We start from the raw sequence: 16,860 nt of genomic DNA on the forward strand, positions 1-16,860 counted from the left end.
ATTTCCTTGTTTCACACTGCCTTTCCCACGTGAAGCAGCAAATTGGGGCTGTGTGGAGCCATCACTCAAGTAGCATTTCAGACCATTAGAAATCCAAAGCTACTAGGAAAAAAAATCCTTGTATTTCAGGCTCATTATTTAAGGGCACTTTAGTTATCGTGTAAGTCAAGTATTGAGGTACTAGTTTATTATTGTAATCTGTTGTATAATTTACTTATAAATAAATTGGACTGTTAGTTTTAACCTCTAGGCTGTGGCCTGATGGTACGATATTTACCCGTTTTCAAGTGGACAGACATGTAGTGTATACACTATGTGGCCTTCATGCATGATTCCACAGAATAACAATAACTATTGGTCCTGAAATCACTGCCACATTCTTGTTATGCATAAAGATTTGGTTCAAAGACTTGTTCACCTCCTGGTTACATCAAATTGACAACACAGAAACAAGTCACTCAGCCCTACTGGTCTAAGCTGGCGTTTGTGCTTTACATAAATCGCCTTCACCTAAACCCTTCATGCTATTCCTTTCTCTTCCATCTTTTTGCCTAGCTTCCCCTTGAATGCATTTATTCTATTCAATTATTTGTGGTTGCAAGTTCCACGTTTTAATCACTCTCAGGTAAAGAAGTTTCTCATGAATTCCTGATTTGATTTATTAGTGCTTCTGAAGGAGGGCTGAAGCCCAAGTTGTTGAGTTGTATGTTCTCGCCACAGATGTTGACTGACACATTTAGTCATTTCTGGTTTTGTTTCAGATTTCTGTTGTTAGTTTCTTTTTGCCTTTTATCAATGATGTAGCATATTGTAAAGATTTAGAGGCTGGAGTTCTCAGTCGCTCCCTGGCTTTTGCCCATCTACTCGTATCATGTCGTGCTCATATCATATCCTTTCAATCACCACATCCATACCATTATGGAAATTGCCTTTTTTCTATATATAAAACAAAGTTGGTGTTGGTTGCAGAGGCTGGGTTGTATCGTAGCGTTAACAGCCAATATGCTTGTCTTTTCTTCCCCTTTAGTTGCAGCATTTTCTGTTTTTTATTTATAGTTGGCTATGCCTGATGTTGTATCCTGGAATCAAAGTTATGCTTTGATTCTGTTGTGCTATTCTGGTTTGTTCTGATCAGGAGCAGGCTATGTTGCACACAAACAGCAGTTCCATGATGGTCTATCATAAGGGATTCTCCACACACCTGTGGTTTTATTGCAGTCTGTTGTAAAGATGGAGAAACCAGTGCTAGTCCCAATATTGGACTTGTCTGTCAGAGAATTGAATGCCAATTATCACTGTTTTTGCAGGTTTTGTATTCATACAGCATCCTGATCTAATGTTTGAACAAGAAGTAAAGAATTTGTATAACAATATTCTTCGAGACAAAGAAGCCTCAATCGGACTGAAAATCCAGGTGCTGAAGAATCTTCAGACGTATCTCCAGGAGGAGGACTGCCGGATGCAACAAGCTGATAAAGATTGTGAGTAGGACAGTTTTTCGGATTCATTTATGGGATGTGGGCAACGCTAGCAAGGCCAGGATTTATTGCCCATTCCTAACTGGCCCCTCAGATGGTGGTGAGCTGCTGCCTTGAATTGCTGCAAACCATGTCATGTAAACACACCCACATTGCTGTTAGGTAGAGTTTTCTAGGATTTTTAGGCAGTGACAGTGAAGGAACAGCAGTATATTTCCAAGTTAGGATGGGGTATGACCTTTAAGGGGAACTTGTTCTCCTTTTGTTTCTATCTACTGCTTGGCCAACCAGTAATTCCACCAATGTCAAGAGTAAACACATCCTGTAACCAAAAGAAAACAAACTTGCTCTCAAACCTTTCCCTAGATCTCAAGATTGTTGAATTTACCTTTGAGTTACAGGTGGCAGAATTGGGATAGTCTGCTATGTATTCTATATCACTAAGAAACCAAAGTAGTCAGACAGTTCTTAAATTTTGGGACAACACACAAATTGGTAAAATGCAGGCCATGTTGGCGGTTGTACTATAGTGAAGGCCAAGTAGAGTCCGTGATTGAGTGCCGATATACATTGTGTCTAATATCAATGAGGACCCAGGTACTCTCACTTAGTAGAAACTGCAGGCGGATGTTGTCAGGCAGCTAAGAACCCACATGAGAAACAATAGTTGGAAATATTCACCACTGCTCTGAGGTTAGATCACATTCACTTGGGTTGTATTCCATGTACAGGTTGATCCTGACTTGATCCATTTAAAGACATAATATGAGTGAAAAGCCCTGCAAACATTGGCAGTGGTGGAGCAGGTTTATGAGGCAGTGATATCAACAGTTGGAAGGTGGGGAAAAGAATAATTTCTGTTTTGTAACAACGTTTCAAGCTCTATCTTTCTAATAATTGCGAAAGTGAGACAATTTTTTAAAAATTCATTCGTGGGATGTGGGCATCCCTTTATTGCCCATCCCTAATTGCCGTTGGTTCAGAGGGCACTTAAGAGTCAACCACATTGCTGTGGGTCTGGAGTCACATGTAGGCCAGACCAGGTAAGGACGACAGATTTCCTTCCCTAAAGGAGATTAGTGAACTAGATGGGCTTTTACAACAATCGGCACTGGTTCTTTTAATTCCAGATTTTTATTGAATTCAAGTTCCACCATGTGGAACCTGGGTCCCCAGAGCATTACCCTGGGTCTCTGGATTACTAGTGCAGCAACAATACCAATATGCCATCGCTTCCCCAAAGTGATGTTGAGAGACACGGAGGAGTGTCTGTTGTGGGAGAAGCTCATCCTGCTCAATTGCCTGATGTTGAGATAGGTATGGCTACGGTGAAATTCTAAATTGCTATTGATTCCAGGAAGAGATGTAAACTCAGCAGAGTGAAACAACCTTGCCATCTCTGTGGTCTAACCTCATGGCAGCTTTGCGAAGTAAGAGCTCTGACATGGATTACCTACTGATAGACATGGTCAAAAGTGAGAAAAGTTGAAAAAGCACACACCCAAATGAAGCACCCTGTGTGGAGGGCTTCATTGAGAATGAAGATTGGAGGCCTGCATCGTTGAGTGAGAACGAAAAGTAGCAAGCCATGTAATAGACATGTTAGCACAATTGAGGAACTAGGGATTAAAATGGAAGTAGAAGCAGATACAAAATTGATTTGGAGACAGAAAGCAGGTAGTGATGGTGTGCAGTTGATTTTCGGACTAGATGAAAGTATACTCCAGGGGATGGTAGTAAGACCACTATTCTTTTTGATATAAACTAATGACCTGTGTTGATTGTGTTTAATTATGTGCAGGTCGTGGACATTAAGAAGGTGGCATAATGGTAATGTCACTGGACTAGTAATCCCAAGACCCAGGCTAAAGCTGTGGGGGACACGTGGTCATATCCCACCACGGCAGTTGATGGGGAACAAAGCTTGCTCCTGGGTCTGGCCAAGGTGGCCGTTAACAAATCCAGGCAATGGGCAGTCGAGGGTCCGACCCCTCTTCCGCAGCTATGTTCGAGGCTGGGTGGCCCTGGAGAGGGAGTATCCGGTGTCCACCAGAATGCTAGAGGCCTTCAGCAACCAGTGGGCACCCCGGGAGCTGGGGGAAATTATATTTTGATTTGATTTTGTAAGTTTCCTTTGACGTTTTGTTTTAGTTACAGTGGCCCCTCAGGGGCTGTTTACCCTTTCTGATTTATTGATTTTTACTTTTTGATTTTTGTTTAATCAAAAGAGTATGCATAGACACAGACTAAAACTTCAGCTGTTGGGTGAGGAGATTTATGCTTGTAGCTCTACAATAAAAGTGTGTAAAGATTGGGTCCATTTCTATCCCTCATCAGCTGGCTTTTTGGGTTAGTGCAACCTGGACCTTTAAAGAGCATTGTTTCAGAGTTTGCAGATGATTCAAAATGCAGAAATGTCGTGTTACGATCCTGTTAAGGACCGTTAATATTTAGAGAGAAATCCGAAAACCCAGTAATATAATCAACAGAATAATACCACAAGCTTCCATGTTTTCCAACACAACTCAAATTTTATTGTATTTAAAAGAATTGAACAAAACAAGCAGTCTTAATGTATAATATCCACTCGGGTTTTTACTTCCTTCCAAGCCTTTTTCTTATAAGATACATCAATCTTAAAGTTATGGGTGATGCCTAGAGAATTAAAGAAGTAAGTCAGTCTTCTGGAAAGTGAAGCAGCATTTCACTTGCATTTCCCCTAACTTAGTCTACTGCATTCGTTGCTCCCAATGCGGTCTCCTCTACATTGGAGAGACCAAACGTAAACTGGGCGACCACTTTGCAGAACACCTGCGGTCTGTCTGCAAGAAAGACCCAAATCTCCCTGTTGCTTGCCATTTTAACACTCCACCCTGCTCTCTTGCCCACATGTCTGTCCTTGACTTACTGCATTGTTCCAGTGAAGCCCAACGCAAACTGGAGGAACAGCACCTCATCTTCCGACTAGGCACTTTACAACCTTCCGGACTGAATATTGAATTCAACAATAATAAAAACAAAAAAACTGCGGATGCTGGAAATCCAAAACAAAAACAGAATTACCTGGAAAAACTCAGCAGGTCTGGCAGCATCGGTGGAGAAGAAAAGAGTTGACGTTTCGAGTCCTCATGACCCTTCGACAGAACTTGAGTTCGAGTCCAAGAAAGAGTTGAAATCAAGGCAAATGATTTCAACTCTTTCTTGGACTCGAACTCAAGTTCTGTCGAAGGGTCATGAGGACTCGAAACGTCAACTCTTTTCTTCTCCACCGATGCTGCCAGACCTGCTGAGTTTTTCCAGGTAATTCTGTTTTTGTATTGAATTCAACAACTTTAGATCTTGAACTCCCTCCTCCATCCCCACCCCCTTTCTGTTTCTTCCCCCTTCCTTTTGTTTTTTCCAATAATTTATATAGATTTTTCTTTTCCCACCTATTTCCATTATTTTTAAATCTATATCTTTTATACCCTGTTAGCCTTTCCACCGCACCCCCGCTAGAGCTGTACCTTGAGTGTCCTGCCATCGATTCTTAATTAGCACATTTGTTTAGCTAATATCACCACCTTCAACACTTCTTTGTTCTTCTGTCTGTGACATCTTTTGATTATCTGCTCCTATCACTGCTTGCTTGTCCCTGCAACACCGCCCCACTCCCCCGCTCACCTTAAACCAGCTTATATTTCACCCCTCTCCTAATATTCACTCAGTTCTGTTGAAGGGTCATGACGACTCGAAACGTCAACTCTTTTCTTCTCCGCCAATGCTGCCAGACCTGCTGAGTTTTTCCAGGTAATTCTGTTTTTCTTCTGGAAACTGCTTTAATTCTGTTCAGTTCCAGCTATCCTTGGAGGTAAAATTTTCATTTACCATCTCTTTACTGTGCTCACCTCAGCCTGTTGTTCTGGTTACTTTCTCAATTCTAAAAGCTAATTTGCTGATTACTTTCTTTTGCCACAAGACTGAGGACCACTAGATTTTTTTTCCCACTAGCTGCAAGCTCAAATAAATCTTCTGTTCCTTATACAAAAATGAGATTAAACCTCACCCACATTCCACGTGGTGAATGATGAAGTGGCATTTTGTCTACTTAAACTGCAGGCCCAATTAACTGTCATTTATTTTGCCTACCTTTCCTCAGTGAGTTGTACCACATGAAATCCAGGTTGCAACTAAAAAAACTCTCTCCGTAAACACTCAGATGAATTGAAACCAGAGAATCTCCCTAATCCTGGGAGTTACCATTGACCAGAAACTAAACTGGACTAGCCATCTAAATACTGTGGCTACAAGAGCAGGTCAGAGGCTCGGGAATCCTGCAGCACGTAATTCACCTCCTGACTCCCCAAACCCTGCCACCAAGGCACAAGTCGGGAGTGTGATGAAATGCTCTCCACTTGCCTGGATGAGTGCAACTCCAACAATGCTCAAGAAACTTGATGCCATCCAGGACTCCTTTAACCACTGAAGCACAGTGTCAACAAGATGCACTGCAGCAACTCAAGGTTCCTTTGAAAGCACCTTCCAAATTCTGGGTCAAAATCCTGGAACTTCCTCCTGAACAGCACTGGGTGTACCTACACCACATGGGCTGCAGTGGTTCAATAAGGCAGCACCTCATCACCACCTTCTCAAGGGCAATTAAGATTGAGTAGTAAATGTTGGTGTACCAAGCAACACCCAAATCCTATGAAAAAATTTATAAAGCTCCACTCATCTCCATGATGACATGGCATAGTCAGGGATGTCCTCAAACAGACTTTTAGGTTAAGTATCCCTCATTTAAAATTCCTTCTTTGATCTGAAGAAAGAAATTTATTTTACAACCCTTGAGAGGAGATGATGGCATGGTGGTATTGTCGCAGGACTAATATTGCAGAGACCCAGAGAAATGCTCTGGGGACTCAGGTTCAAACCCCGCCATAGCAGAGGTGGAATATGAATTCAATAAAAATCTGGAATTTAAACTCCAAGAATGACCATGAAATCATTGTTAAGTATTATGAAAATGCATCTACTAATCTCCTTTAGGGAAGGAAATCTGCTGCCCTTACCTGGTCTGACCTACATGTGAATCCACAACCACAGCAATGTGGTTGACTCTTAAATTCCCTCTGAATTGGCCTAGCAAACCGCTACAAAGTCTCAAAAAAGAAATGAAACTGGATGGACCGCCCAGCATCGAACTAGGCACCGGAAACGACACTGGCAAACTCCACCCTGTTGACTCTGCAAAGTCCTCCTTGATAACATCTGGGGGCTAGTGCCAAAATTGGGAGAGCTGTCTCACAGACTAGTCAAGCAATAGCCTGATATAGTCGTCATCATGGAATCGTACCTTACAGATAATGTATCAGACACCACCATCACCATCCCCGGGTCTGTCCTGCCGATGTGACAGGACCGAGGTGGCGGCACAGTGGTATACAGTCGGGGGGGAGTTGCCCTGGGAGTTTTCAAGATCGACTCCGGACCCAATGAAGTCTTATGGCATCGGGTCACACATGGGCAAGGTCCTGCTGATTACCACATACCGCCCTCCCTCAGCTGATGAATCAGTGCTTGCTCCATGTTGAACACCACTTGGAGGAAGCACTGAGGGTAACAAGGTCACAGAATGTACTCTGGGTGGGGGACTTCAATGTCCATCACCAAGAGTGGCTCGGTAGCACCACTATTGACCAAGCTGGCCAAGTCCTAAAGGACATAGCTGCTAGACTGGGTCTGCAGCAGGTGGTGAGGGAAAAACATACTTGACCTCATACTCACCAACCTGCATGCCACAGATGCATCTATCCATGACAGTATTGGCATGGCCAGGGTGGATAGGGAGCAGCTGTTCCCCTTAGTTGAAGGGTTGATCACAAGGGGGCATAAGTTCAAGGTGAGGGGCAGGAGGTTTGGGGGGATGAGAGGAAAATTTTTTTTACCCAGAGGGTGGTGACGGTCTGGAATGCACTGCCTGGGAGGGTGGTGGAGGCGGGTTTCCTCACATCCTTTAAAAAGTACCTGGATGAGCACTCGGCACGTCATAACATTCAAGGCTATGGGCCAAGTGCTGGTAAATGGGATTAGGTAGGTAAGTCAGGTGTTTCCGAAGGGCCTCTTCTGCACTGTGATTCTGTGATTGACCACCGCACAGTCGTTGTGGAAACAAAGCCCTGCCTTCACATTGAGGATATCCTCCATCGTGTAGTGTGGCACTACAACTGTGCTATATGGGATAGATTTTGAATAGACTGGGCATCCATGAAGCACTTGTGGGCCATCAGCAGCAGCAGAATTGTACTCGAACACAATCTGCACCTCGTGGCCGGGCATATTCCCCACTCTACCATTACCATCAAGCCAGGGAATCAACCCTGGTTCAATAAAGAGCACAGGAGGGCATGCCAGGATCAGCACCAGGCATAACTAAAATTGAGGTGTCAACCTGGTGAAGCTATAACACAGGACTACTTGCATGCCTAACAGCATAAACAACAAGTGATAGACAGAGAAAAGCGATCCCACAACTAACAGATTAGATCTAAGCTCTGCCACATCCAGTGGTGGTGGACAATTGAGCAATTCACCGGAGGAGGAGACTCCACAAATATCCCCATCATCAATGTTGAGGGAGCCCAGCACATCAGTACAAAAGATAAGGCTGAAGCATATGCTACAATCTTCAGTCAGAGGTGCCGAATGGATGATTCACCTCGGTCTTCACCAGAGGTTCTCAGCATCACAGATGCCAGTCTTCAGCCAATTCGATATCAAGAAATAGATAAAGGCACTGGATACTGAAAAGGCTATGGGGTCTGACAATATTCTGGCAATAGTACTGAAGATTTGTGCTCCAGAACTTGCTGTGCTCTTAGCCAAGCTGTTCCAGTACAGCTACAACACTGGCATCTAAATAGCTATGTGGAAAATTGCCCAGCTATGCGCTGTACACAAAAAACAGGACAAATCCAACACGGCCAATTACCGCCACATCTGTCTACCCTCAATCGTCAGTAAAGCAATGGAAGGGGTCATCAACAGTGTTAACATGCGGCACTTGCTTAGCAATCATCTGCTTACTGACACCCAGTTTGGGTTCCGCCACGGCCACTTAATTCCTGACCTCATTACAGCCTTGGTTCAAACATGGATAAAAAAGCTGAACTCCTGAGGTGTGGTGAGAGTGACAGCCCTTGACATCAAGGTAGCATTTGACCATTTGTGGCATCAAGGAACCCTAGCAAAATTGTCAATGGGAATCGGGGAAAACTCTCCGCTGGTTGGAGTCATACCTAGCACAAAGGAAGACGGTTGTGGTTGTTGGAGGTTAGTCATCTCAGCTCAAGGGGATCACTGCAGGAGTTCCACCGGGTCATGTCCTCAGCCCAACCATCTGCAGTTGCTTCATCAATAACCTTCCTTCCATCATAAGGTCAGAAGAAGGGATGTTCACTATTCGCGACTCCTCAGATACTGAAGAAATCCATGTCCAAATGCAGCAAAACCTGGACAATATCCAGGCTTGGGCTGACAAGTGGCAAGTAACATTCACACCACACAACTGTCAGGCGATGAACATCTCCAACAAGAGAGAACCTAACCATTGTCACTTGACGTTCAATTGCATTACCGTCACTGAAACCCCCCACCATCAACATCCTGGGGTTTACCATTGACCAGAAACTGAATTGGACTAGCCATATAAATACTGTGGCTACAAGAACAGGTCAGAGGCTGGGAATCCTGTGATGGGTAATTCACCTCCTGACTCCCCAAAGCCTGTCCCCAATCTACAAGGCAGAAGGCAGGAGTGTGATGGATGAGTGCAGCTCCCACAACACTCAAGAAGTTGGACACTGTCCAGGACAAAGCAGCCGTTTGATTGGCACCACATCCACAAACATTCACTCCTTCCACCACTGATGCACAGTAGCAGCAGTGTGTATCATCTACAGGATGTGCTGCAGGAATTCACTAATGCTCCTTGGACAGCATCTTCCAAACCTACGACCAATAATGTCTAGAGGAACAAGGCAGCAGATACATGGGCACACCACCACCTGGAAGTTCCCCTCCAAGTCACTCACCATCCTGACTTGGAAATATATCGCCAGTCCTTCACTGTTGCTGGGTCAAAATCCTGGAACTCCCTCCCTAACAGCACTGTGGGTGTACCTACACCATATGGACCTCAGTGGTTCAAGAAGGCAACTCACCACCATCTTCTCAAGGGCAATTAGGGTTGGGAAAGAAATGCTGTCCCATCCAGTAAATCCCACATCCCGTGAATGAATTTTAAAAAATGCTTTTAAACTAATTTGGCTAACCAATGCACAAACATCCCTAGACTGCATTACTACAAGGATTGCAAATGTAATGTCTCTCCCAAAAGGCACACAGCTTATCCATTGCTTTAAATTTTTCCACCTGCTGTTTTATGTCTCTTGTGCATCTACTCTGACCTTTTTAAATCAACATGGCATAGACTTTCGATCAGCATGACCCATTCTTTGCATTGTAAGTAACTCTGGCTTGTTTGAATTATATTCGCATCAGATGTTTACCAGCTTTAAATTAGGTTTTCCCCAGTTCACTACTGGGTTATCTTTAAACCTGAATTCCTAAAACCACAAGTTATATTCTAAAACTTAAAAATTATGAATCAAGTATTCCTCACAATAGTAACATTAAGATGAGAGCAACAGACTTTAGGAGGACCAACCGGTAAAATGGATAGACGTGTCACACAATCATTTATGGTACAGAAGGAGGCCATTTGACCCATTCATGCTGGTTCTTTGTCAAGCAAACCCATTATTCCCATTCTCCCTGCTCTATCCCTGTAAGTTTATTTCCTTCAAGTGCCCATCTAACTTCCTTATGAAATACAAATTAGGAGCAGGAGTAGGCCATTCCACCCCTCGAGCCTGCTCGCCATTCAATAAGATCATGGCTGATCTGATTGTTACCTCAACTCCAATTCCTGCCCCAATAACCTTTCACCCCCCTGCTTTTCAAGAACCTATCAGTTCTGCCTTAAAAATATTCCAAGACTGCTTCCACTGCCTTTTGAGGAAGAGTTCCAAAGCCTCTTGATCCTCAGAAAAAAAAATTGTCCTCATCTTTGTCTTAAATGGGTGCCCCTTTTTTTTTAAGCAGTGATCCCTAGTTCTAGATTCTCCTTCAAGAAGAAACATCCTCTCCACATCCACCCTGTCAAGATCCTGCAGGATCTTAAAAGTTTCAATTAGGTCGCCTTTTACTCTTCTAAACTCCAGTGGATTCAAGCCTTGCCTGTCCAGCTTTTCCTCATAAGACAACTCACCCATTCCTTGATAAAAGCAAAATACTGTGGATGCTGGAAATCTAGAACAAAAACCAAAATACCTGGAAAAACTCAGCAGGTCTGACAGCATCTGCGGAGAGGGATATAGTTGACATTTCAAGTCCATATGGAGAGACCAAACGCAGACTGGGTGACCGCTTTGCAGAACACCTTCGGTCTGTCCGCAAGCATGACCCAGACCTCCCTGTCGCTTGCCATTTCAACACACCACCCTGCTCTCATGCCCACATGTCCGTCCTTGGCCTGCTACAATGTTCCAGTGAGGCTCAACGCAAGCTGGAGGAACAGCAGCTCATCTTCCGACTAGGCACTTTACAGCCTTCCGGACTTAATATTGAGTTCAACAATTTCAGATCATGAACTCTCTCCTCCATCCCCTTTCTGATCCCCCCTTTTTTTTCTTTCCCCACCTATTATCTGTAAGGTATGATTCTCTGTGGATGAGTATGTCAGACTGTTGCTTGACTAGTCTGTGAGACAGCCCCCCCAATTTTGGCACTTGCTCCCAGATATTAGTAAGGAGGACTTTGCAGGGTCGACAGGTCTGAGTTGGCTGTTGTCATTTTGGTACCTTGGTCGATGCCGGCTGATCTGTCCGATTTCTTTCCTTTGAGACTTTGTAGCGGTTTGATACAACTGAGTGGCTTGCTAGGCTATTTCAGAGGGAATTTAAGAGTCAACCACATTGCTGTAGGTATGGAATGACATGTAGACCAGACCAGGTAAGGACGACAGATTTCCTTCCCTAAAGGATATTAGCATACAGCCCCATTTCTGACCTTATGATGGAAGGAAGTTCATTGATCAACCAGCTGAATATGGCTGGGTGTAGGATACTATCGTGAGGAACCTCTGCAGTGATATCCTTTAGGGAAGGAAATCAGCCACCGTCACTTTGCCTGGCCTACATGTGCCCATCCAGTTTCCTTTTGAAATCATTCTTTGTCCCTGCTTCCACTAACCTCGTAGGCAGCATTTCTTCCTCTCATTCCTCTGCATCTCCTGCCCAAAACATACAAGCATACAAATTCGGAGCAGGAGTAGGTCAGTCAGCCCCTCAAGCCTGCTCTGCCATTCAATAAAATTATGGTGAATCTGATTGTGGCCCCAACTCCGTTTTCCACTTCCCCCTGATAACCACTTTTTAGTCAAGAATCTGCCTACCTCTACCTTAAAAATATTGAATGACCCTGTGTCACCTGCTCTCTGGGGAAGAGTTCCAAAGACATTCAACCCTCTGGGAGAAAAGAATTTCTCCTAATCTCCATCTTAAATGGTCCCCTACTACTTCTAATCTCCCACAAGGGGAAGCATTCTTTCAGTATCCACCCTGTCAAATCCCCACAAGACCCTATGTTTCAATTAAATCACCTCTCAATCTTCTCAACTCCAATGAATACAGGTCCAACCTGTCCAATGTTTCCTCATAAGACAACTGCATCCGCCCCACACCCAATCCCAGATAGCAGTCAAGTGTACCTTCTCTGAACTGTTTCTAATGTATTTATATCCTTTATTAATTAAGGAGACCAAAACTGTATACAGTGCTCAATGTGTGGCCTCACCAATGCCCTGTAGCAAAACTTCACTACTTTTATACTCCGTTCCCCTTTCAATATACAACAACATGCCATTTGCCTTCCTAATCATTTGCTGTACCTGCATACTAACTTTGTGATTCATGAACCAGGACACCCAAATCCCTCTTAAATCTGTGTCGCCTCGTCCTTCAGCTAATGGGAGCAGTCTATTTTTGTCTGTCTGATCTAAACATATGATAAACTTGTACACCTATATCAAATCTCCCCTCAAATTTACTTTGCTCCAAGAAGAACCCCAGCTTCACCACCAACCGTGTAACTGAAATCCCTCATCCCTGGAGCCATTCTGGTAAATCTCCTCCGCAGCCTCTTAAGAAGGATATCCAGCCCTTAGAAAGGGTGCAGAAGTAGCAACTTGCTGAGGTTCCTTCAAATCACCTTTTAATCATCATCTTCCAAACCTGTGGCTTCTACCACCTAGAAGACCAAGGGCAGCAGATGCCTGAGAACACCACTGTCTGCAAGTTCCCCTACAAGCCGTACAACATACCAGTGTTCCTTCACCGTCGCTAGGCCAAAATCCTCCACGATAGCACTGTTTGTGTACCTGAACCACATGGACTGTAGCAGTTCAAGAGTATGGTTAACCACCACATTCTTGAGGGCACTTGAGGATGCTGGTATTGCCAGTGATTGTCCTGTCCTGTAGATGAATAATTTTAAAAAGAGATTTAGTAAATGGTACCAAGTATGAGCAGCGAATGCTGCTTTACAGTGTTTGGAGAAATAATCAGAGGGGTTGTAACTTTTTGTAACCAGCGATGAGTTGTAATCTGGAATGCACTGCTGGAAAGAGTGGTGGAAACATATACAGTTTATAACGTTCAAAAGAGAATTGCATAAATAGTTGAGAGAAAATATGTTTTCAGGGATATGAGGAAAGAGCAAAGGAATGAGAGTAATTAGACAACTCTACCAAGGAGCCAACACAGGCACAAAGGGCCAAATGGCATCCTGTGCTATATCATTCTATGTTTCTGTTTATTTATCCCTTGTATATTTACCGAGCTTCCCCTTAAATGCATTCTGCTAATCGCCTCAACCACTCCATGGTAGTACATTCCACATTGTATGCTCTCCTCTCATCACTTCTTTCACAGATAAAGGAGCCCCAGTCTGTTCAGTAACCACTCTGTTTTGCTGCCACAATATTAAAGCAAAATACTGTGGATGTTCGAAACCTGAAATGAAAATAGAAAATGTTAAACATACTCAGCAGGTCTGGCAGCACCTGTGGAGAAAGAAACAGAGTTAATGTTTCATGTCAGATATGAATCTTCAGAAGTTATGATGAGTTATGCTATCGCTACTTTTAATAATTTGTGAACCCCCCAGATCTTTTAGTTCGTCTACCCTATTTAAGTTTTCAATGGCCTCTTTATTCCTCCTACCAAAGTGCACCACCTCACACTTTTTATAATTGATCTAATTTAAATAAGGCTGATTTAAAAAAAAAATAATAATTCATGCGATTTGGACATTGCTGGTTAGGCCAGCATTTATTTCCCATCCCTAATTGCCCTTGTGAAGCTGATGGTGAATGGCCTCCTTGAACCGCTGCAGTGCATGTAGTCTCGGTCCAGTTTTCTGTAGCAATTTGATATGATTGAGTGGCTTGCTAGGCCAGTTCAGAGAGCATTTAAAGGTCAACCACATTGCTGTGGATCTGAAATCACATGTAGGCTAATGTAAAGGGAATATCATTTTATCCAATATTACTGTGGGATACTGTGAAGCAGGCTTGTGGGGACTGTATGTATGGTGTGTGTGTTGATTAATTTAATTAGACTGAAGATAGTCAGGCTGCAAGGTTTAAGTCATCAAAGGGTTGGGTGTAAAGCAGGCATTTTTGAACTGGAGATGAATGATCTAAGATGGAATACCAGTAGATACAGTATGAATAGAAATTAGCATTAGGAGATAAATGAGGAGTGAATTTTTAGCTGTTGAATTTCAAAGGGAGAAAAGAAGGAAGCTTTACAACTGCCAAAGATCATAGATAAATAAAGCAAAGTTATTAAGTTTATTTTTCCTGAACTTGATGGCTATAAAGACAGCATAAAAGATCTTTAGATTCTGGGAAAAGTGAACAATGGGTAAAGATGAAAGGGAAGAAATATATTTAAGCAAAGATTGAAAGCTGTATGAGGTGTGTGGCCATGTGATCTTGGAGTGTGCTGTGCGAGCACTGTCCTGTGAAAGAAACAGCTTCTAGCCACCTCAGAGAAGTGCCTGATTGTTCCAGAAAACAGGCTTTTGTTACAAGCCTTGGATTTCCATTGTTGAGTGAGAGAGAAGCTTGTGAAATACCTCCATTACAGCAACCCTTTACAGTGAGTGCCTTGCGGTAATATTACTGGATATTTTATAAATTAGGGACTGTTGGCTAGAAAAGGGTGTTTTTTGAGAGTCTTAACTAAATAGAGATCTTTTAGGAAATGTTATAAGACTAAATTTAACTGTGTAACTGTAATCTTGTGTGTTAAAGTTTTCTATTGTTAATAAATGTTTTAATTCAACATTTTAAATCTCCAAAAGTGGTAGTGGAATCTTTACTTCTGACGTCAGTACACATATCTTCTCATAATAAATACAAATTGCAAAACCATTGTGATAGCCTGACCTTTGGGATTTGGTTAGCCCGGCAAATACCATCTGCCATATCCTAACACCAGATCAAGTAAGGATGGCAGATTCCCTTCCCTGAAGGACATTAGTGAACTAGATGGGTTTTTACAATGATCGACTGATGGTCATCATTAGATTTTTTAATTCCAGAATTTTATTGAAATCAAATTCCACCATCTGCTGTGGTGGGATTCAAACCTGGGTGCCCAGAGCAATACCCTGGATCTCTGGAATACCAGTCCAGTGATAATACCACTATACCATTGCCTATGGTTCTGAGACCACTGGGGCCTAAACTGGCAAAATTCAAACAGATATTAGCCTGGTCACTTTTATCGATATGGAATGCAACCTTCTTTTAGAAAATGAATGCATTGGCTTTTTAGAAGTGAGAGAACATGACCTGTGCAAATGGGAGAGATGTTTAGCAACACCATGTAATCATGACAAACTATGGGAGTTGGGAGAACCATATTGCAATCTCAGTGTGAAGGAGCAGCATAACAAATATTTATGTTAGGCATCCACTGTACAATGAACTCTTTGTTTCTCACAGGGAAGAAAGTGGCAAAACAGGAAGATCTAAAGGAGATGGGTGATATTTCCTCAGGGATGAGCAGTTCCATCATGCAGCTCTACCTCAAACAGGTTCTGGAAGCATTTTTCCACACGCACTCTCCTGTGCGCCACTTTGCACTTAATGTCATCGCTCTGACACTAAACCAGGGCCTGGTCCACCCTGTCCAAGTAAGCTGTGTTTGTGTTGGCATCAGTGATTAAGTGGTAAAGCAAGATATAGTGATATACACAAATTGTTTATAGCATTTTTAAATGTTTAAACATTTCAAACACCCCAGTACATTACTTTTCACAACTATTTGAGCATTCTGAAGATTTGTTTTTGTTGATGTTCACCATGATTTCTCTGTCACTTAAAGTCCAAGTTTCCTTTCAAGAAAAGGGTGAATTCTTTAAAGAAAGCTTTGTGAATGTTTCATTGTAACCAACCAAAAGGGCCTGTCCTAAATAAGTTCTAGAGATGCTTTTGAAGGTTCTGCAGTGATGCTGTTTTGGTAGCAATCCAAAGTGTGCTGCAGTGACTTTAATGACGCTCTATCCAGTGCTGTTTGTCAGGGTCTTGAGCAGTTTGCAAGGCCCTTGGCCTGTGGTCTAGAGCAGTCTGCAGTGCCTTTGCTCAGCTCCCTATTCAGCCGTGCAAGACACCCAGCCCACTGAAATGGGGGAGTTCTCCCTCTTCCCCCAACATGTGCCACGTTTTATTGCCTATCCCTAGTTGCCCTGAGAAGGTAGTGAACCTCTTCAGCTGCTGTCACCTTTGTGCTAATGGTGCTCCCTCAATGGTGTTACATACGGGATTCAAGGATACCAACCAAGCGAAGATGGTGGAATGGCAACGATACATGTCCAATTCAGTGTGGTGTGTCTTGGGTCAACCTTGACGATTACTGTATTCACATAACATTGCTGCTTATTCTTGGAAGAGGTAGCAGGAAAGGGCATTGCTTCTGAAGTAATCTTGGTGAGTAGCTGCAGTGCAGTCTTTAGATTATAGATACTGCAGCTACACTGTGGAATGGTTGCAAATTGAGTTCATTGGCAAAGGATGCTGATCAAACAAAGTACTGTGTCCTGGATGATGATTAGCTTCACTGGAGTTGTTGGATCTTCTCCCATTCAGGCCAGTGGTGATGGTTCCATCACTGATTGCTTCTGCCCTGCTGTTTTTGGCAATGTTGTTGATGAGGCTGGTTGCCTAACTTTTCAGTAATTGCTTATATTGTGTATAGACACTAGCGGACTA

General features: G+C 43.1%; 1 protein-coding gene across 7 annotated transcripts in view; it reads left to right on the forward strand.

The window, feature by feature from the left end:
* Positions 1 to 16,860, forward strand: part of LOC121276953 (nipped-B-like protein) — a 554,475-nt gene that overhangs the window by 501,060 nt on the left and 36,555 nt on the right. For 6 of the 7 annotated variants that reach the window (XM_041185678.1, XM_041185679.1, XM_041185683.1 and 3 more), the window contains 2 exons: positions 1,308 to 1,481; positions 15,595 to 15,785. In XM_041185678.1, coding sequence (XP_041041612.1) covers positions 1,308 to 1,481; positions 15,595 to 15,785 — 365 coding nt within the window. Of the gene's footprint in view, positions 1 to 1,307; positions 1,482 to 15,594; positions 15,786 to 16,860 lie in introns of those variants that run through there. The other variant, XM_041185685.1, reaches the window with a different exon arrangement.

This window comes from Carcharodon carcharias, chromosome 4, assembly GCF_017639515.1.
Source record: "Carcharodon carcharias isolate sCarCar2 chromosome 4, sCarCar2.pri, whole genome shotgun sequence".
Classification (NCBI taxonomy): domain Eukaryota; kingdom Metazoa; phylum Chordata; class Chondrichthyes; order Lamniformes; family Lamnidae; genus Carcharodon; species Carcharodon carcharias.